Raw genomic sequence first — 23,523 nt, 5'->3', positions numbered from 1 at the left:
GCACAGTAAAATCCTGCTTTTTCCATCTAAGGCGAATCGCCAAACTCAAGCCTATTCTGTCTAACCACCTCCTGGAATCAGTAATCCATGCATTCATTACGTCCCGGCTTGACTACTCTAATTCCTGCCTTTTTGGCATCAGTAAAGCCACTTTTTCTAGACTCCAACTGGCTCAAAATGCGGCTGCAAGGCTTCTAACTGGAAGTAGCAGAATCCAACACATTTCACCGATTTTAAAACCCTACACTGGCTGCCGGTTAGATTCAGAATCGATTTTAAGATTCTCCTCCTCACCTATAAGGCATTAAACGGTCTAGCCCCCGCCTATTTGAGTGTCTTCCTCCATTGTCACAATCCCCCTCGTGTTCTTAGAGCCGCAGATCAGCTGCTCCTAACCGTTCCCAAGGCACGTTTTAAAGCTCGTGGTGAAAGGGCTTTCTCCGTCTGTGCAGCCAGGCTCTGGAACTCCCTGCCCTTAGTGGTTAGGCGAGCCGCTTCAGTCGCCACATTCAAATCTCGCCTAAAAACACACTTCTTCACATTGGCTTTTAATTCTTAACCTGTTTCATTTTCCACTTGCCTTTTGCTATTTTCTCTATTTTATTTGGTCCCCTGACCTGTTTTTAGTATCTCTGTTTTAATTTCTCTCTTAATGTTTGTTTTTAATATTTTGCTTTTAGTCCTGCTTGTTGTAACTGTACAGCGCTTCGGTCAGTTGTAATGCTGTGTTTTTAAGCGCTCAACAAATAAATATGGTATGGTATAAATCCCAGTCAGCACGAAAAGTAACGCACGTGCACACTCCTGCTGTCCCGCCCAAACTCCTCCCAGAATTACACCTCTTTGAATATGCAAATCAATATAAATAGCCCTTAAGCTCAGCGTTCTGTGAAGGCAATGAAAACTTACTATTTGATGGTTTAAACAGTGGTATAAACAACAAAAGGAAGCTGATCGAATGACATAGCATGTCGGAGAAACTCGAAAGCTCAAATTCACAAAGTCGCACAGTGCCCGAAATAAAAAAGAAGTTGTCAGATATCAAAGTCGCTGTGACAAGGCAAGTCGTAATCTACCGTCTGAATGTCATATGATAGCTTATTAGGGTGAAGAGAAAAAAAAAAATAGGCACACAGTGGGAAAAAAGCTTGAAATGTCAACTTTAATCCAAAATTTCCACTTTGATCACATAATTTATTTTGTCATCAAAGTAGAGCATCATAAACTTCATCCTAAAATCATTTCATTTACTAGTTTCTCAATTGCCATCGTAACTAAAGTAGCATGTTAAATGCTTTGTTTTGTATTTCATCTTCTATGTGCTCTATGTGTGTGAATCACTACGTGATTCTTAAACTGACTTTCTCTTCCTCCGACAGGACACAGAATCCATGACATTCGTGATATTAATGCTCTCTGAATAATTTAAACACTGAGATGTCATTTTCATGATGATAGGAATTAAATCATGTTAATAAACATGGGAACACGGTGGCGCAGTGATAGTGAGGAGCTGGCGCCCCGTCCAGTGATTGTTCATGTCTCATATGCTTGCTGCGCCATGCGCGACCTTCGATGAAATTATTTATTGCAGCAGTACTGTCTCTCTCAAACGTACTAACCCCCAATTCCTGTCCTTCCTTTTCTTTCTCCAAGTAACCAATCGGCATACAATCAGCTCTGTAACAGACGTTAAGCCATCTGTAAGCTTAGAACGCCGTTTCTTCAAAACTTTTAAGGAACATTGAAATATCTTCATAGTACGTGTTTAATTATTCCATCTATCTATCCATCCAGTGTCGCGTCAGCACCAGCAAGAATACAACGTGAGGCAGGAACAATCCGTGAACAGAGCACCAGTGACTCGCTAGCGCTGCGCCACCATGTCCTCACATGTTTAATTATTAACAAAATAGATTATTTAAATGATGTTAACATTTTATCTGTATAATGTAATAAACATATTTTGCTGCATTTCATCTTAAAACTGATATCGTCATCATATGTAAATACGCACTTTATAAAGTGGCTCAGGTTGTGCAATATTAGTGTATAGTTTACAGTGAGGTGATTGTACAAATAAGTACAAACAGTTCAAGAAGGAGCACTTGATGGACTGACTGAGTGCATTTAGAGTTCTTGGGATGAAACTGTTTCTGAACCGCGAGGTCTGTACAGGAAAGGCTCTGAAGCGTTTGCCGTATGGAGGCAGTTCAAATAGACAGCATGGCTGAGGCAGCGTGTGCTTGATGCTGTATACCGATAATTCTCTTTCTGATCAGCTGCTGTACAGATGTGATTCACACTCAGATACAGTGATATAAATACTGAGTGGTGCAGTGAGAGTAATATGGAAAAAGATGATCTGCTGCGGCAACACCTAACGGGAGCAGCCAAAAGAAGAAAAAGAAGTTGCAGTGAGAGTAACAACGCTAAAGCAGCTATGGTATTTAGAATAGTTTGGCCATTCTGTGGACCATTATATTGTGACAGGTTAATTACAAACCAATAAACAATATGTAGTTAATTTCAGTGTATTTATAAAGCCGCATCAGGGATGTGGATCTAAAAAAGAAAGGGAAACCACACAGGAACAGTAGCACTGCTTTGGCGCTGGGTGCCGCCAGTCTGCAAAACCAAGCGGAGAATTTGCGTATGCCAGGGTTTTAGCTAGCGTGAAAATGTGTGTGGCTTTATAGCACGTTTAGGTTTTATACATCGTGATTTGAGAGTGGAAACGGGCCTACACAACATTTTTGTACATACGCACCGTTTATACATGAGGCCCCAGGATGTGCTTGCGAGTATTTAGCGACAAGGATGTGGTGTGAATGTCATGACAGCCTCACCACCACTACCACCATCATGTTAGAACAGCGGATAAAACCCCAAAACAGACTCGCCCTTGTCCACATCATTAGAGCAGTGGGGTAAAAAATGACTGTTCAGAGATACAGTGCCTTATAAAGGTATTCAGAAGCTTGATGTTTTCTCTAATTTTACTAAATAGCAAGCCTTGCACTGACTTTTGCGATATTTATAGTCTTGTGAAAAAGTAAGTGCACTCCATGACAGTGAGCGCAAGACAGTGAGCGCACGCAATACAGAGAGCGCACGCAAGAGAGAGAGCCATGCCCGCCAACTCACAGAGCCCTGCCCACCAACTCTAAGACCATGGGATACGCACAACAGAGCCCAGCCCGCCATCTCTAATTCTACTTCCGCATCCACTGTCGCTCTCGATCAAACAGCAATAATTACCAAACAAAGATAACTGGCAGTAACAGTGCAAAATTCACAATTGGTATGCCAGTTTGAAAAGATAAGTTTTGAGGCTAGTTTTAAAATGTGTTATTTGTAATAAATAAAGAGTCCTTTCAAAATAGAAAAAGGTTTGGGGGTTGTCCCCATATATTGTCATCCAGACAGAAATGAAAGAAGATGATTCAAAATGACTTTTCAGTACAAAGTGAATAATGTATTGCAACAAAATGGCGTTTATATAACAGATGGGATGATGGGAGAGGAAATGGTTGGCAGGAAATGACGATTGGAGGCGGGACCATGGAACCAACGTCACCATGAGTAGACCGGAGTAATCGAGTGTGGAACCGGAAGTGACGTCATCAGATTGGAACCGGAAGTGACGTCATCGTGGCCATTTTGGAATTGAATCTGGAAGTGTTTATTTTTCTTCCGGTTTTCTGTAGATAGAAAGAGATTCAGGTAAGTACCACGTGATAAACCCTTGTCTCGCGAGATTTCACTCACCTTTAGGCTCTTTGACTGCCTCCAACTCGCACGTGTGTTACATATTGAATCGAGCTGATGTATATGAGAGAGAAGAGAATTCCTGAGAGGAGGAGGACTATGGAGCATTATTAGTGTATAAAAGGATATAAATAATTGCATGTAAACGATTCGCCAAAATCTGTTGTATGTAAACGATACTGTTTAAAACGTTATTGTTTTTTCATCAGAAAACCCGGTTTCCACGTCTACCTGTATTAGTTTAAATGGCACTTTTACCACTCGCAATAGGGTGGACAGGCTGACTTATGGTGTCGACTGGGCAACACAGTGAATGCGGCGTCTATCTATATATGTCTATATTTTCCATAACCTGCTACAGGAAAGTACTCTCTCGACCATTGGCATTGGTTTCGCTTCTTGTTATTTTCGTTATACTGCGATGGTGGTTTCCTAAGCCTTTGTTATACTGAATTCCTTTCTCACCATTTTCCGTTTCTATTTTTACACCGCCGTATGCTACGGGCTTCGGCTAGTTTTATATATAGATGTTAACATACGTCACACACGTGCACATGGGAGGCAGTCAAAGGGCTTGAATGAGGGTAATTCCATGCCGGACCAGGGGGTGGTGGAGTGCATTAACCCTTTCTCTCAGATTGTGAAGTCGCCCTAAGTCCTTTGACTATCTTGATTAGCTCAAGCATGTTTTATACTGCCATCCCCTCACCTGCTGGGTGATATACTTTGGAAAGGCTGTTCAGAAAAATATAGCAGGTGATTTTCTTTACTATTTGGTGGGTGTTGTTCTCATCTGGCCTTAGCCAGCACCTGGCCCAAGCCGATACAGAGAACCCCTACAAGTGGGTTGGCTGCTCAGGGTCAAATCTCCACTGCCTTATTAATTTCACCTGCTTTGTTTTCCGAGAGGCCATAATAAGTCCCCCCGGTCTCCTCCCATCTGGACCAGCCCAATTCTGTCAGCCCTTCTCACACACTTCCCTTGGTATTTACTTTGTAAAAGCAGAGAGCCATTGGGGATGGGGCTTGGTCTTTCCAAATCGTGACATGTGTCTCACCCTCGGCAACTCGGTTACAGTACTCTCCCACCCGTATACTTGTGGATGTTAGTTCTTCCAAGCGGTGTTTCAGGTCCTGTTCCTGGGACATCGGGGAGCTAATGAAATCCTGCCGACTACACCACTATCAGAATAAAGGACAAAAAGGCCAGAGAAAGGTTTGGGGTAGCCATCTCGTATGTTGTAGTTTGGTAGCTGGAAGAAGCAAAGAAATTGAGTTTCAAAACTGAGTTCAAAACAGAACTGATGTATGTGGGACAAAATGGCAGTTTTAAAGTCTGGCAAACGAAATAAGGTCATCGGGGCCGGAACTGGAAGTGAGATCATCGGGGAGGCAAGCTGAATTTCCTGTAAATGGTCTGCAAAAGAAAGAGAGATAGGGTTAGTGCACTCTGCCACCCCCTGGTCCAGCATGGAATTACCTTCATTCGAGCCCTCTGACTGCCTCCCATGCATGCATATGTGACACATATCAAGATTTCATCTTCATTTAAACAGTATCATTAGATAAAGGTGATGTGATTGAAAAACAAAATGAAAAACTGACATTGTAATAATTTATTCAATGAAAGCTAAACAGATATGTCATTTCTGTCTGTGGAAAAAAGAGCTCCCCCTGGCCCATCACTCTAAAAGATGGTGACATCAGCTGCGACAAACGTTTTCCCACTGCCCCATTCAGAACTCTTTCAATTTGCTGGTGTTTGAAGGGTTTCAGGTGGTGTAGAGCCCATTTCATATCCCCCATAGCTTCTTGATGGAATTCAGATATGAGCTTTGACTTGGCCATTCCAGGACCCTCCATTGCTTTCCTTCTTTTTAGCCATTCCTTGATGGATTAGCTGATATGTTTGGGGTCATTGTCATTATGAATGATCCACTTTCAGAGGGGCTTTAATCTTCTAGTAGATGGTCTCACAATATCCTCGAGCACCCTATGGTACAATGGAGAATTACTAGTGGATTCTATAAGGGTGAGCTACCCAGGCCCTGATGTATCAAAGCAGCTCCAAGCCCAAACATTTCCAGCACGGGCCTTATGGTTGGTATCAGGTTCTTCTGTTGTGGCCATTGACCCGGACACAGACAGGCGGACATGTTGTTTTCACACCACCGCACGTTTATTATACAAAACTATTTATAACAATATTGGTCACTCAGACCCAGTTCAATAAAGTCAGTGCACAAACCCCAAAGTCACAGTCCTGGCCACAATGCCTTTCTTCGGGCCGCCTCCACAGCTCTCCTGAGCTTCGTCCTTCCTCCTCCCGACTCCAGCCTCGAATGAATGGAGACGGCCCCTTTTATTCAGTACCCGGATGAGCACCAGGTGTTCCCGGCATTCCTCCCTTGGCCACGCCCCAGCGTGGCGGAAGTGCCGGCTGTCCTCCCGGCAGCTCTCCGGGTAACGTCCAAAGTCTTCCCCCCAGCACTTCCTGGTGTGGCGGAAGTGCTGGGGTAACAGGTCCCCAAGGCATTGGGGCGCCTCCTGGTGGTGACCACGGGCCCCTACAGGGTGGAGCTTCCATGCCCTGTACCCGTGGCCCCCAGAGCAACCCGGAAGGCAACCCCCATGTGATCCAGGGTGGGCACAGACCCACATCCGGTCCCTCATGACGTCCTGGCCGGGTCATGGCCCCTGGCATCCCTGACACTGTTCAAATGTTGTCTTTGGTTTTCACCAAACATGTTTCTGGTACTGTAGGGAAATAACTTTGTCTTTTGCTTCATCTGTCCAGAGCACATTGCTCTGGAGGTATCTGAGGTCTATTTACTTTTTCCACATGCCAAATTTGCATTAATGTTTACTTAAATTATACATCAGATTACAAAATTCAAATGTGGCATGATGTTTGTTCTAATATATCACCTTGATCTTTAGATACCATTTAGATGAAGATCAGATCTTGATACGTATGTCCACATATGTCTCTCTATTATATAAAAAAATCCTGCAACGAGAGAAGACTTTTTTGAAGAGATTTCTTCAAGTCCCACGAGATTAAACTTGAAAACGTTTCAAGTCCCACCCTCCTCTCAACCATATTCAACCACGCACACGGTCCTCTCACCTTTCATTTGTGTGAATGCTTTTGTCAGACACAGTTCTTGTTCTCTCAGCTCTTATTAATTTTAACATTTTCCTCACTTTAAGTTCCCAATTAAAGAAGACGTATTATGTTCAAATCGTATTGAACAATTTCATTACGAAGGGTTATCAACAGAAAAAATGAGTACACGGGCAATCCTAGCAGTGAGGAACAATGAAGTCAAACAAATTAATGCCAAAAATGTCGATTGGTTACACGACAAATTGTTTAAATGCATATCAATAGACTCTGCTGAAACAGTTGGTGCTGATGGTGTGGAAGATGAAAACATCAACTTACAATATCACAAAGAATATCTACAACCGTTAACGCCATCTGGTCTTTTACCGGCCTAATTACTGTAGAAAGAAGGATGTTTACAAGAAAGGTAATGAAGTACATCTTCAGGGGATACCATTAGACACCAAAGGAGATCTTGATATGCCATTCGTATTAAAACATTTACAGTTTCCCGTTAGAATAGCTTTGGCAAAGACAATTAACAAATCTCACAGACAAACATTTGAAAAAATCGTTTTATTTAATAGAGAGAAAGAATTCAGTCACAGGCAGTTATACGTTGTGTTGTCACGATGAAAGTTCAAACATAGAATCAAAATTCAATGCGATATTGACGAAAATGTAATTAAAAAATTGTTTTTACTGTAAAAGTGTAATTTAAAACGTTTTTGTGTGTTAATTTGTACAGTGGAAACAGAACAAAATCGTATTATGCAACAAATAACTCGTAATTATTACGTTTTACTGTTTTTTAATATGGTTAATTACTCGCTGTAACGTAAAATGGTTAGTTCAGTTATGCATATGTAACAATTCCCATGAAAATAAAAATCTGTTTAAATTGTACAACCGCATCTTTATAAGCGAGCGGCAGAACTGCAAAGAGGCTAGCATAGAGCACCCGCACGGAGGTTGGCGAGCGAAGCGAACAGGGGCAAAGCCCCTTAGTTAAAAAGAATTTCATGGGTTGTACTTACTTTTTCACATGACTGTAATTTGGGCCGTGCCTGACTGGGTTGATGTGGCTTCTACTTCCTGATAATCTGACCAGCAGTGTCCACTGCATCACCCAAATACTTGAGTGTCATTTTGTAGCCGTTTCCTAGTTTAAAATGGTAATCAAAAAGTACGAGAACACAGAGGCATGCGTGAGAGTTGAAAAAGAGAGGTCTCCTTGCTTTGGAGTTTGGAGTAAGACAAGGATGTATTCCGTCGCCATGTTTGTTCACCCCGCCGCTGGACAAGGTACTGAGGGAGGTTGATGAAGCAGATAATTAGGTAGGCAGTGTGGTGTAGTGGTTAAGGCTTTGGACCTCAAATGCTGAAGTTGGGGGTTTAAAGCTCATTACTGACGCTGTGTGACCCTGAGCTAGTCACTTAACCTGCTTGTGGTCTATTTGGAAAAAATCAAAAAAAGAAATGTAACCAATTGTATCGTAAATGTTGTAAGTCACCTTGGATAAAGGCATCGGCCAAATAAGTAAATGTAATCTACTCTCTCTTTCTCTCTCTCTATATATATACAGTATATATATAAAATCATAAGCCTAAAAGTGCAACGATTTAATGTGACGTTTTTATGTCACCTTTTTTATCACGCTTTAAATCAGGCTTATTTTAAAACCTACATATATATGTTTGGTATCATTCTTTTCAGAATTTATCAAACTTGAATGTGATATTGTTAGATTTTCAGATTCTTATTTCATTTTTAAATTATAAACTAAAAAATATCAAGAACTCACATCCATCCATCCCGCTATATCCTAACTACAGGCAGGTCTGCTGGAGCCAATCCCAGGCAGGGCGCCAGCCCACCTCAGGGTGCACACACACACACACCAAGTGCACCCTAGGGACAATTTGGAATCGCCAACGCACCTAACCTGCATGTCTTTGGACTGTGGGAGGAAACCCACACAGACACGGGGAGAACATTTAAACTCCACGCAGGGAGAACCCAGGTTTCCTAAATGCAAAGCAGCAGCGCTACCCACTGCGCCACCCGGAACTCACATCCCATGAGACAAGACTTTGTGCTAACAGATTTAACCAGACCCGGGGCCGGAAATAAACGACAAAGAGTAGGACAGCTGCTGAACAGGCTTTTAAATGTTCGAAGTGTTGTGTGAGATGCAGATCACGCAGCATGGCAGCAGCAGCAGCAAACCAGCAGCTGATCGAGCAAAGAGGAGGTAAAAAAAACAAAACCATTTGTTTCCCATTGTATCATCGTTTAAAAGGGGGTTTCGAAGGAGCGACTGCGTCTCCTTGGGGTGCGTTCAGCCCCCCGTTCACAACACAAGTGGCAGAGACACGAAGTGGTTGGCGCGAAGCGCAGGCCAGGGGTGCTGGCAAGCAAAGCATGCAGTGTCAAACCCTCTAGTGTAAATGTAAAGATAATAGCGGTGGACTAGATATCGGCGGAACCATCGGTGGGAGATCTTAAATACATGGATGGCAGTGAGCAAAACGGCATTAGTAGAGATGTTGAGAGTATCTGGATAGGAATCAGAGACATTGGGGGTTCAATGTAAGCACAGCCAAAACAAAATGGATGAAGGTTGGTGAGCGTAATGAAACAGACAGATTGGAATATAAAGGTCAAGAGCAGGAAAAAGCAGAGAGATTCAAGGAGAAGCATCCACTGAATCTTAAGAATTACCACCCAGGGCAGAGGACGTGGACCCACCTGTGCTTGCTGCCCCACTGGCTTTTGCATGAAGACACCAGCGTGCTATATCTGCTATATTTGTGAATTTCCCCTTGGGATTAATAAAGTATCTATCTATCTATCTATCTATCTATCTATCTATCTATCTATCTATCTATCTATCTATCTATCTATCTATCTATCTATCTCTATCTATCTATCTATATTGCTGGCATATGAGTCAGATTAATTTTTGTCATGAGAAAATACCTCCAGATCGACAACGTTTTTAGTGAACACTTCCAGCCTTGGAACGTTGTGTCTCTTCATCTTCATCTGTGTCATGTTTGCTGCACACAAGTATTTTATAGTGAGAAGTGAGGTGCATGCATACGCCATCTAGTGGCTGCTCCACACACACACACAGGTCTTTTGATTGTGTACTGTAGGTCAAATTAAAAAGCATTTAAGATATCTTGAAATTCGCAGTTGTTTAGGATATCTAAAATAGATTTTTAGATAGCTCAAATTCATTTCATGATATCTTAAAACAGGTCTCTGCTCCACTTGAGACACCTTAGACTGTATTTCAAGATATCCATCCATCCATCCATCCATTATCCAGCCCATTATATCCTAACTACAGGGTCATGGGGGTCTGCTGGAGCCAATCCCAGCCAATACAGGGAACAAGGCAGGAAACAAATCCCGGGCAGGGCGCCAGCCCACCGCAGATTTCAAGATATCTCAAATTGTATTTCAAGGTGTCTCAAATGCCTTTTGAGATATCATTAAAAAGATATTAAATTATTTCACATATTTACAATATCATTTAAGATATCTGAAATACATTTCAAGAAATCTCAAAATCTCTTTCTGCTCATTTCAAGATATCTTATAATAAACAGAAAGTCCCATTGAAAGAATAGCCAATTTTAAAAGATCTTAAAATGCATGCAAGGTCAATTTCAGACATCTAAAAATTCATTTGGGATATCTTGAAATGCAGCTGAGATATCTCAGAATTAATAGCAGAAATCTTACAATGTAAAGGAAGTTATTTTAAAGTATCTCAAAATGAGTTTCAGGTATCTTAAAAAATGAAATTACATTTTCAGATATCTGAAATTCATTTTTGACATATCGCTAAATGTTAATCCAGCTTGCCATACCCCCCGGCAATCAGTATGATGTCATTTTTAGCTGGTCTGTTTGTAGAATTCTTCATCGCGATTTATCCTATTATTTGTATTAAATACAAATAGTGCCCAGATGTTTAAGAATAATATATTTACATGACTTTTTCTACTTATTTATTTTGTTGAACAATTAAATGAAAACCAGGATATACTGAACAATCTGAAAACTCATTCAGAACTCAAGTTGTTGTAACTCATCAGAAAAATTTTATTTAAAAATAAAGTTACATAATACAAGGTAAATCAACACCATTAACTAATATTTTGCTGACTGCTGTACAGTATTCCTTATCTGGTATCATGAGTCAATTGACCAAGAAAAGTGACCATTAACAGCTGAAAGGGTGGACGGGAAAGCAAACAGCTCAAGAAATCAGAAAAAGGTTGGGGTACCACTCGGGCAGTCCCTTTTAATTGTAAGAAAAAAAAAGAGATGACAAACATTTCAAACTTTCATCATCACACCCTCACACTGCAAAAATTATAAAGAATTTACTTCTCTTAGATTTATTAAATCATAACACTAAGCATTTACATGGAAAGGTAGGAATCTGTTCCTTGCTTTGAATGCTAATTATTATTTTATTAACAATACTACAGTAGCTACCTGTCTAAAATGGGTTGTAATGTAAAAAATCAACATCAGCGTACACCATGCAATGCCTATGCCTCTGTTATATGCCATTTGGTATGGGGTTCTTAAAAGCAGTGTTAATGTTTGTGATGTTTGTAATGTTTGTGCCATCTGTTGGAATGACAGAGACATTTCGACTGGAGAGACCCACAGATACACAGACACATAGACACTTATCCTTTTACTAGCTGTGCTACACGTCTAAGATGGATTGAAGTCTAAATAATCAATGCAGACCTCAGTGTTAATGTTTGCATTGCACCATGCAATGCTTATGCCTCTGTTATATGCACCGTCTGTTGGAATGGCAAATGTAATGCCATTTGGTATGGCATTTGTAAAAGCAGGGTTAATATTTATGATGAACCGTCTGTTGTAATGACAAATGCAATGTATTTCATTACTAAAAATCTTTGTGAGGTGCCTTCTGTTGGAATGACAAGTGTAATGCCTTTTGGTATAGGATTTGTAAAAGCGTTTCTAATGTTTGTGAAGCACCATTTGTTGGATTGACAAAGGCAATGTATTTTATTGCTAAAAATGTCTGTGATGTGCCATCTATTGGAATGACAAATGTTTTGCATATATCTCTGTTATATGCCATTTGGTATGGGATTTGTAAAAACATTGCTAATATTTGTGACGCAAAATATGTTGGAATGACAAATGAAATGTATTTGAGTACTAAATATGTTTGTGATGTGCCATCTGGTGGAATGACTTATGTTATTTGTATATCTATTTTTATTTATTTATTTATTTATTTTTTTCTCCAGCCTTTGAAGTTTTTTTTGTTTTTTCTGTCCACCCTGGCCATCAGACCTTACTCTTATTCTATGTTAATTAATATTGACTTATGTTTATTTTTTATTGTGTCTTCTATTTCTCTATTCATTTTGTAAAGCACTTTGAGCTACATTTTTTTGTATGAATATGTGCTATATAAATAAATGTTGATTGATTGATTGATTGATCTCTGTTATATGCTATTTGGTATGGAATATGTAAAAGCAGTGCTAATGTTTGTGATGCACCATCTATTGGAATGACAAATACAATGTATTTTATTACTAAAAATGTTTGTGACATAACCATCTGTTTGAATGACAAATGTTATGACTATATCTCTGTTTTATAGTATTTGGTACGGAATTTGTAAAAGCAGTACTAATGTCTGTGATTCACAGACAGACAGACAGACACACAGGCACTTATCCTTTTATTAAAGTGCATGTTTGCCTTACCGTTTTCTCTATTAGAAATAATACGGGAAATGTGCTGGAATGAATACAAAAATTTTCTTGCTTGTTTACAATATGGCAGTTGTTACTTTTCTGTGTATGGCTCTGCTGTCATTATGGTAACAATCATCCTCGTGAGTCCCGGTATGGTACCGATTTTCTTATTTGGATCCTTAGATTAAAAAATGTAAGAACCCCTAATGTAGGGGACAGAATCAGCAACATTGTGCTTTACATACCTTAGCCTCTAGGGGGCCACACTGAACTGGAATCCTAAACAAGGTTAGCTCCTGCCTTACACACGTGGTGATGCTCCTGGGAAAGGATTTTGCGCACAATAAACCTGAACTGGATTAGCAGGTTTGAAAATGCAATGTAATGTTTTATACTATATTTTTTTCTACTTTAAAAATAAATAAATAAAGAGATTATAAACTGGCAAAAGATACATCTGGACAGATGTTTCCAGGGATTGAGTTGTTACATCAGCAATAACAATATCCATCAAAATGTTTTCTTCCAGACAAGAAACCAGGCCAGAGACAGGGGGCTGGTGTTTTAGGGATTAGTGTACAGCACCGAGATCTCATACAGCTGGCACTGCTTACTTTATTAACTGCTTTAACTAGCCTGCCATGACTCTAGGAGGACAGCCAGGCTTAGAAATATCAAAAGTAGGCAGCTCAGACTCACAGCACGCTTGGTTCTGACTAAAACAAATCAACACTTACCCCTTCATCTCTTACGATTGTCCTATTCTGAGTGCAGGCCAAATCATGAGTTGTAAAATTTCAGGTTCATTTTAGCAGTTAGTAACATTAAGTATTCAGATGATGAAACAGATAACTAGAAGGATAAGGTGACCTGAGGTCAATAATACTAAACCAAGGAGCAGACGAGGACACAGATGAAAATACAAGCATGAAGGTCAAGATTTAAACCAATAAAACACAAGCTGTTGTGACTGAGGCCCTGGACTCTGCAAGCAGTAAAACGAAATGGATATTCTATACCCAGCTCATTGTGGGTACCGATGGAGGTGGCAGGGAGAGAGTCGAGGGGTTTGATTTCTTAGGTGTCTCCAGTCAGTACCGTGGAGCAGTGACGTAGCTAGGGAGGGGCGGAGGGGGCGGTCTGCCCCGGGCGGCACATTTTTGGGGGCGGCATTATTGGCCAAAAGGCCCAGTACAATTCATGTGTAAGCAGCAGGGTTCGGAAAAATATCAGTCACGAATGAAAAAAGTTAAATTCTCTGATTTTTATCCACAAATACTTCAAATACTCGATCCTGACCGCACGTCCCTGACTCTAAGCTAATGGATATGAAGTGGCGATAAATGCAGGTGTGCACTTACCTTTACCAAGTGAAATACCTGTGGTTCTGTTCATTTAGATTATGCGAATGAATACACCTAGGGTTACCAGACGTCCGGCAAAAGGAGGATACGTCCTTCTTTTCAGCGTTGTGTCCTCCACGGTGAACGGTGAAAATGTGAGGCTTTCATCAATCACTGACTTGACCGTGTTTTTGGCTAAAATCGCATGCCGTCATCTCTATGCCTTACATAAATCATCTATGTTTTATCGAAAACAAAACACGACTTCGCGCTTCTCAGCCTATTTCCAGCAATTGAGAGGCTGACAGTTATTTCCAATGGTGAAAGCATACTTTCAGAGCATAAATCATAAATACTGATCAAGAATGTATTCGAGAATTTGTGGTTTTTGCATTCGCTGATGTCAGTATGTCAGGGGAAATTTGCAGCTACAGTATTGAAAGGGAAGAAACATTGACGTTGGAGGTTTGTAGCATCCTACTACAGTCGACAAAGCAAACTGCTTAGCAGACGGAGTGAAACTTTTAATTCCCAGAAAGATGGCCAAGATTAAGAATGCAAGACCAAGGGTACATTGATTATTTGGAAAAGTGGATAACACCCTTCGATGAACTTCAGTGCTTTTGTTTGATGCTTTTAAACAAAGTGAAAGACAATAGGTTCGATGACGTTTCTTGTCTGCAATTCCACGCCTATGTTGCCGCGGACGATGAACTGCTGCGAAGTCACCTCGTCTGAAAAATATGAAACTGGATAGTTATACTGTAGGCCTAAGTTTTAATTTTGATGAGTCGTTTTGAGACCTGTCAATTTCGTTGTTTTTAAAGTTTTCATTGTAGCACACAGTTCACACTGTGTTTTGTGAATAGAACGGGACGTGTTCTCCTTTGTCCTCCTTTATCATGGCCTTGTCCTCCTTTTATGACTTTAGATGTCCTCCTTTAGGTTCGTAGGTATCTGGTAACCCTAAATACGCCAAGCCCATTTGACCTGTCTGTCATCTGTTCAAGTCTGCAATGTTTGCATGACGATCTACTGTTTGCCTGTTAAAATATGTTGAAAAAGTCAGCAGTTTCCATGGGATTTACTTACTTTTTAAAATGACTGTATATGCTTAATACTAATGTCATGTAAATTCAATATCAGCCGTATGATTACAAAAGTGATCTATATTTACATATCTATATGTACATATAACTAGCCTGCATTCCATCAAATGGTTTACCTTGGGTTAAATTATCCACAAGTAGCAAAAGAAGCACTTTATCGGCCTTGATATTTATTTATTTGTTAGTCTTAAATTTCGACAAAGCGTACATCTTCTACGATAAAACAGCCGGAACCGAAGAGCAGAGAATAATTTCGAAGGACCATATTTGTGCAGCACATAGGTATCAATGTTGATCACGTGTTACTCAATGGGCGGTGTCATAATTCTATAAATAAAAGACTTGTAAACTGTCCAATGCTGACAGGAAAGGGGCGGATTAAAGTATATAAGAAGCCAACGGGAGGCTGGTGGGCGGGGTTATAGGCGGTCTGCTTGTTTTTAGACATGTGGGAAAGCAAATGGCCACGCGCAGGCGGCGTTTTTAAGCAGCTTGTCAGTCCATTACAAAAGTTGCCTGTTTAAATAAACGCCAGCAATGCACGAATAACTGTTAATACACAAGACTTTTTTTTTTTGTTGCATTGCTGTAATAGGCATTTTAATGCATAAGAAGATTTGATGCTTTGGAAGAGGATTAGCAAGTTAAGGACGGTACTCGGTGTACTCAACCGGAAAGTGCCGAGTTATGGAAGGTCAGTACAGTAATTATTACTGTTTCTGTTATTTATGGGAGCTCATATGACGGACGGCACAATGCATTGCTAAAGACGGTATTACAAAGTGGTAATTCAAAGCAATGATGACAAAATCTAAAATTAGCGTAAGCCCCCCCTAATCGGGGTGTTTGTATAAAATGTAATGACTTATTTCATGAAGTAGAAGTACATCTTAAACAAGAATGCTTTTTTGATTAATTAAAATGTGTGCTTAAATGTTTGTTTAAATATTCCCCATTGCAACAGAAAGTTGTCACCCTCTGATATACTGTAGTTTGAACGCCTAGTAAAGGATCATAAATGAAAAGTAACGTCATATTCGTAATTACTGACCTTGAAGTACCGTAGTCTTAAAACGATACCCCCACAAACATAAGCCTGTTTGAAACGTGTTATTGTTAACTTTCTGGGGGGGGATCAGATGTCAAAATTATAGTGTGATTCAAAAAGATTCATCCAATTTTTAAACGATTTATTTCACTTGCAAATCATTACAGAACGATGAAGTAAATTGTAAATGGTTTAGGTGAGCATAAAGTTTACTTAATTTTACAAGCGCTCAATATGACCTCCTCCAGCTGTACGGCGTTATAGTCAAATTCAGCCCGTGCTCAGTGTCGGGTGTAGTTGTACTAGCGGCTCTTTCAATGCGATTTTGGAGATCATCCAATGTTGTTGGGAGTGCTTTACGCCCAATCCAGCGATGAGGGATCTTATTGTTGAGAAATGTTTGTACTTCCCGGTGCCAATGAGGTGGCGCTCCATCCTATGGTGGCAGTCAGAAACTCCCTCTTTCAGTTGGTATGTGATTGGTTCCTAGGCGCCTCACGGTTATAAAACTATGAATCGGATGAATCTTTCTAAATCACCCTGTATAATCAAATTCATGATCAGCAACTTCCAGCTATCATACAATGACACTCCACATGCCAATGTTCCCGATTCCCCATTTTTTTGAAGTTTGTATAAAGGAGTAACTTTGAGCCATCATATCTCATTAAGGAGTCTGTTGATGTGGCATGCACAATCTCAAGACCTTCTGATTGTTGTTGCTGAAGACACCTATTGATCTACTATTTATCATAAGAGTGTAATTTCCTGCACTGACTATGGTTTGAAAATGGCCAAAAATGGGGTGAGGGTGTGGAGGGGACACGTCAGAATGCTTAATGATGTGTACAACTGGACGTCAAGACTAGTCGAACGGTACATCATACAATACAATACAATTTATTTTTGTATAGCCCAAAAATCACACAAGAAGTGCTGCAATGGGCTTTAACAGGCCCTGCCTTTTGACACCCCCCAAAAAACCCTTGTAGAGAAAAAATGGAAGAAACCTTGGGAAAGGCAGTTCAAAAACAGACCCCTTTCCAGGTAGGTTGGGCGTGCAGTGGGTGTCAAAAAGAAGGGGGTCTATACATTACAATACACAGAACAGAACAAATCCTCAATACATTATAAAAATAGTACGGGGCAGAATTTAACAGTAGACGATATCACATAATATGATTTGGATTTGTTTAGCATCCTGGAGAACTCAGCCATCAAGCTGCCTCCCCCTATTGGCCATTCCACAGTTGAGTCAGTGCTGGGCCAGCCAATCTGATGAAAGGACCCCTCTACCACACAATTCCTGCAATCCTCCACCAGGGATGACTTTACTTTAGGCAGGCAGAACAACCTGGAAGGTGGGCATTAGCACCAAGTGCCACATTTGAGTACCGAGAAGAGAAACAGAATAGGTGAGGGTTAGTAACAAATTCTAACTATCATGTTACTTATGTTTGAGTGCTAATGACTAACAACAGAGATGCAGTCTGCAGATTTAATCAGCAGCTCTAGTCAGGGTGTGCTAAACTGAAGTTGTGAGTATTCAGCTGGGATTTGAAAGCTGAGACCGAAGGGGCATCTCTTATAGTAGCAGGCAGACCAGTCCACAGTTTAGGGGGGTCCTGTAACTAAAAGCTCAATCTCCCACTATTATTTTATTAATTCTTGGAATCATAAGCAGACTGGCATCATTAGATCTTAATGTGCGCTCTTTTTTGTAAGTCATGATAAGTTCAGACAAGTAAGCCGACCTCTGCCATTTAAGGCTTTATACGTTAAAAGGAGGATTTTGAAATCTGCCCTAAATTTAACTTGGAGCCAGTGTAAGGATTTAAGAACTGGGTTCATATTTTCTTGTTCTTGTAATAATTCTTGCAGCAGCATTTTGGATTAATTGGAGGCTGTATAAAGAACAATTTGAACATTTAGTCAACACCGCATTGCAGTAGTCAATCCTACTAGAAATAAATGCATGAATTAATTTATCAGAATCCTGTTTATTTAGAAAGCGCCTTAATTTCCCAACATTTTTAAGATGGAAGTAACATGATTTGGACAACTTTGTAGTGTGCGCTTTAAAAGACATGCTAGTGTCAAAGATAACTCCTAGGTTGCGGGCTGATTCAGTAAAATTAATGGCATTTCCAACTGAGTTAAATGATGACAAAATATTGTTGTGATCAGCATCATTTCCTCCAATAATTAACATCTTTGTTTTAACGGTGTTTAAAGATAGGTGGTTGTCATTCATCCACTCCTTTAATTCACTAATACAACATTGGAGAAACTTCATTTGATTTAAATGAAAGGTAAAACTGGGTGTCATCTGCATACGAGTGAAAATTAACATTATGTTTCCTAATGAGAGATCCCAGTGGAAGCATGTAAAGTGAAAACAGTAAAGGTCTGAGTACTGAGCCCTGCGGGACACCATATCTCACGTCTGTGTTTAATGATGGAGTCCTGTCAGCACATTTCTGTACATATTGGAATTGATTTGATAAATAAGAACTAAACCAAGCAAGCAGTGCCTGTGAGCCCAACATCGTTTTCTAGCCTGTGCAGTAAAATAGAATGGTCAATTGTGTCAAATGCTGCACTTAAGTCTAGCAACATAATTACAGTGGAGTTTCCTGCATTGGAGGATATCAGAATGTCATTTACAACCCGCGTTTTTGCTGTTTCTGTACTATGACCAGTGCAGAAACCAGACTGGAATTAAATTGTAATGCGTAAGGTGTGACTGAAGCTGATTGGCGACTACTTTTTCTAGTATTTTAGAGAGAGAGGGTAAATTTGAAATAGGCCTATAATTATTAACTATGTGTGGGTCTAGGTCTGACTTTTTAAGTAATGGTTTAATGACTGAAAAGTTTAGTGCATCAGGTACTATGCCATGCAATAATGAACTATTGATAATGTTTAGAATAGGTGCTGCAAGAACATCCATTGCACTTTTTACTAGTTTTGTTGGCACTGGATCTAGGGAACAAGTAGTGGGCTTCATTTTAGTAATTAAAGTTAAGACTTCCTGCTCAGTTACAGGATTAAAATTACTAAAGTGCTGAATGCAATGTGCGGCAGGGTCTGCTAAGCTAGTATTTGGTTTGTACTGTGATGCTGAGATCTGGGATCTTATATTTTTAATTTTCTCATTGAAGAAGTTCATAAAGTCTGTACTGCTAATATCTGTTGGTATTTTGCACTGTAGATCTGAATTCCAATTTGTTAATTTAGCTTCTATTCTAAACAGTATCCGAGGATTTTTATTATTTCTTTCTATTATTGTAGAATAGTATTCTGAGCGAGCTTTAAAGAGAGCTTTTTTATATTTTTTAACACTCTCTGTCCATGCAATTTGAAAGACATGTAGCTTTGTTGTTCTCCATTTGCGCTCCAGTTTTCGACACTCTAATTTAAGAGCTCAAATGTACATCATATGTTGGGGTTTTCTTGTACCGGTGTGTCAGGAGATGCCGGAAGAGAAAACTGGTTTGAAACATTAATGTAATTCATATGAACACAGTAACTGAGAGAAATGATCTTATTGATACTGTTCATTGTAGCCTCCAGCTAACCTGTGAGCTTGACCTGGATGAACAAGTTACGAAAATAAAGACATCTAGTACTATTGTCACATGCGAATAGTACAGTAGAATTCTTACTGATAATGTAAGCTAGAATATGCCAAGCGTCTTCTCTTCATCCAAGCTCACATTGCGCTGTAGTTGAAAAAAGAGAATTAACCCATCTGCCACCCACAATAATAATAACACAAGTCTGCATAATAAGTGCATAAAAAGCTCTTTTAATTTGTGAGTAGGTATTTTAATTTACATTGATGAATACAAAAAATATAATTATAATGTTTCCATTATGACATATTTGAGTACAAATTTGAAAAGATTTAAATTAATATTTAACAAATGACATGATTTATTCATGTGTATGATATTGCTGTAAATCAATTTAACATGAAAATGTTTTGTCAATTTAATATTTTTAAACACATGTACAAAGTAACAGTACATATTCATTGACTTACATATAACTTCTCTGTTTTGTAAAAATTTTTTTTTTGATCCAGAACTCTGTTTTGTTGTCCCATGGTCTGTGCATTTTTTTCTGCTGCATCCCTGTGAATTATCCAGCAGTTGTTCACCATCATTGACATCCCTGGGTACTTCCTTTACATGACCATAATTTTCCTTTCACACTGCTTTTCGCTCTCAAATCCCAAAATTTCCAAATTCTAAATTCAAATCCATAAAGTGAACCTCAAGACTCGTGCTGTAGCCCAATTCCTTGTACTTTAATTTCTTTAAAGTTTGGATCTTTATCGTTAACTAAAAGCTTAGACGTTACTTCTCTGAATGATACTCCAGTGTCTCTTTCCAGGTTATTCATTGCACCATCAAATTCTGCATCAAAAGTATTTTTCTTAATATCAGATCTGGCAAAAATGCCCCTTTTCAATTTAGCCTCAGACAAACATGGAAACCTTCAGCACAGTTACATACAACAGGCTCAGTCTTTTGAGTGGGCTTTGACAAACTGCTTCATTAAAGCAAGCTTAATATGAAGCTGTGGTAGCAGCACTTTATGTGGTTTCACCAAGCTTGGTTTGATGACGTTTTTGGCACCAAGTTGTAGCTTTTTTTCTAGGTTGCCACTCCTCCTTCCTGCTGTCCCACTCACTGAGAAAACTGCTAATTCTGTATGCCCTGACTGCTGATCTACTGAGGCACACAGAACTTTCAGCTACTCTATATTCTGTTCATATTCTTGAATAAAGTAATTGTTTTGCTTTAAACATAGCTTTTAATAAGAGAAAATTTCAAATTCAAACAAATTTCATGAAAACAAAATATTGGTATTTTATTAATTATAGTGCAAAAACAACAATAAAAACAGTTGATAGCTTAAAAAATGTTTTTCATTTTTTTAATTCACCGCCCAAAACCACATGTAATTATCAAAACATTTTTTCCCACTGTTTACCTGTGAAGAAACTTTATTGATAATGCACCATTTATAGCCCAAAGACAAGGTACAAAGCATAGCAAAAGTAGTTAAATAAATAAATAACCAGATTACTGTACAGTTGTGGTCAAATATTTTGAGGATGGTTTTCACTTTGGTTTTCACAAAGTTTGCCGCTTCAGTGTTTTTAGATCTTTTTGTCAGATGTTTCTGTGGTATACTGAAGTAGAATTATAAGCAGTTCATAATTTTCAAAGGCTTTTATGGACAATGCCAAGTTTTCTTTCTTTTTCAAGACCTCTTCAATTCATCCTAACATGCTGTCAATCAATTTCTAGGCCAAATCCTGACTGATGGCAGCCCATTCTTGCATGAAGACTGTTCTTGGATGGTTGAGAGAAGTTGCTCTTAGAGGATGTGCTGGTCCCATTCTTTATTCATGGCTGTGTTCTTAGGCAAAATTGTGAAGCAACCCCACACATAAATGGTCCAAGGATGATTTACTTTTGGCATGACAGAGGACTGATGGTACTGCCACTCACCCTTTCTTTTTTCTGGATGCCCTCAAGCAATCGTGTGATAAAGGCGCTATATATGCACCCGACCCAACACAGACTGACAACGGAGGCACGTTAAAATAAACCAAAAAGGATTTTATTGTCTTCTTCAGCTGGGGACCATGTCTTTCCCGTGTACCTCAGCCACAACACAGTCTCGCAAAAACACACACAAAAGCACAAGCACCAAATAAACTCTTAAGTCTTTCACTCCTTGTCGACAGCTTTGTCTTCCTCCTCCTGACTCTGGTCTCCTGAGTAGTGGTTGCTGGCTCCTTTTTATAAGGAAACCGGAAGTTCTCCAGGTGCTTGATTGCTGAGTTTTGGCAGCACTTCCGTGTGTGGCGAAAACACTGGCCATAAGGGTTCAGGAACTCCAGTTGCAGCACCCCCTGGCGGTGCCTGCGGGACTCTACAGGGCTGCGCCAAACTCCAACTCCCATGATGTCCTGTGGGAGTCCGAGGCACCACTGCAACCCTCCCTAGTGTCCAGGGGGGAGGTATTGAATAACCCATGGTTTCTCCCCCGGAACATATATTGAACAGGCGACCCGGCATGGGCCCCAGCGATCCGCCACAATCAGAAAGAGGATTCATAAAAGAAAATGACTTTACCCCAGTAATCCAATCCCTATACCTTTTGCAGAATATCAGTCTGTCCCTGATGTTTTTCTTGGCATCTGTGCTGACCTTCTTGACACCCACCAGGCCATCCTCTAAACGTCTTCGCCTCACTCACACTTGCCTGCTACCATTCCTGAGCAAGCTCTGCACTGGTGGTGCCCACAGCTGAATCAACTTTAGGAGACGGTCCTGGCGCTTGCTGGACTTTCTTGGTCACCCTGAAGCCTTCTTCACAACAATTGAACCTCTCTATTCTAACTCAATCAGCAGGACAGAGTAATCTCCAGCCTAGTCCTCATTGACACTCTCACCTTTGTTAATGAGAGGATCACTGAAATGATGTCAGCAGGTCCTTTTGTGGCAGGGCTGAAATGCAGTGGTTTTTTGGGATTAAATTCATTTTCATGGCAAAGAGAGACTTTGCAATTAACTGAAGTTCGTCTGATCACTCCAGAACATTCTGGAGTAGATGCAAATTGTCATCATAAAAACTGAGGCAGCAAACGTTGTGAAAATTAATATTTGTGTCATTCTCAAAACCTTTGGCCACGACTATATATAAAAGATTTTGTAAACTGACGAATTGTAAGTCTGTTTTAAAAACTGGTAGGGACTTCGTATAGCAAGAACATCCCACAGCGAAACTCAACAGTGCCCTATGAATGACAAACACACAGCTGATTAACCTTCAGCACTTTAAACCACACAAGTGCTTTAGGAATCTTACTTATTATCGGCACGGACAACATACAATGTTTTAATGATATCTCAGGCCTAAATATTACTTTTGGTCTACAAGAATACATTTAAACATACAAAGGCTCAGTACTCTTGACTATAGGCCATTTATCAGCCAAGAATGCCCTACTTTACATCCTGTTTCCTACTATTGGGTGGAGATCTCACACCTCAGCCTTAATAAACCTCGCAGAACGGAGCATATGGCAAACCTCTGGCAGCACCAGGTGCTCAAAGAAATCTACCTTATTATTTCAATCACTCTAGACATGAAGACAAAGCTTATAAAGTTAAAAGCAGCATGGTATTTATTACAGGAATAATTACAGGAATAATATTAATACCAGTGGAGCAAAGAATAATAGAAAATGGGACTGATAGTAAAGTCTGGATATATATAGTCTTTAGAAAAAGCTTACAAGAAAGTAAAGATGACAAGGATGAATGTCACAGGCGG

General features: G+C 39.8%; 1 protein-coding gene across 4 annotated transcripts in view; it reads left to right on the top strand.

Moving 5' to 3' along the window:
* Positions 1-15,569: 15,569 nt before the first annotated feature.
* Positions 15,570-23,523, top strand: part of gtpbp3 (GTP binding protein 3, mitochondrial) — a 142,574-nt gene continuing 134,620 nt past the window's right edge. For all 4 annotated transcript variants that reach the window (XR_005635395.1, XR_005635396.1, XR_005635394.1 and 1 more), the window contains exon 1: positions 15,570-15,807. Coding sequence is in view for 1 of the 4 variants with exons in the window: in XM_039767060.1 (XP_039622994.1) it covers positions 15,734-15,807 (74 nt within the window). In the remaining 3 variants the exon portion in view is untranslated. The remainder of the gene's footprint in view (positions 15,808-23,523) is intronic.

This window comes from Polypterus senegalus, chromosome 10, assembly GCF_016835505.1.
Source record: "Polypterus senegalus isolate Bchr_013 chromosome 10, ASM1683550v1, whole genome shotgun sequence".
Taxonomy (NCBI): Eukaryota; Metazoa; Chordata; class Cladistia; order Polypteriformes; family Polypteridae; genus Polypterus; species Polypterus senegalus.
This window is presented reverse-complemented; position numbering and strand designations above follow the sequence as displayed.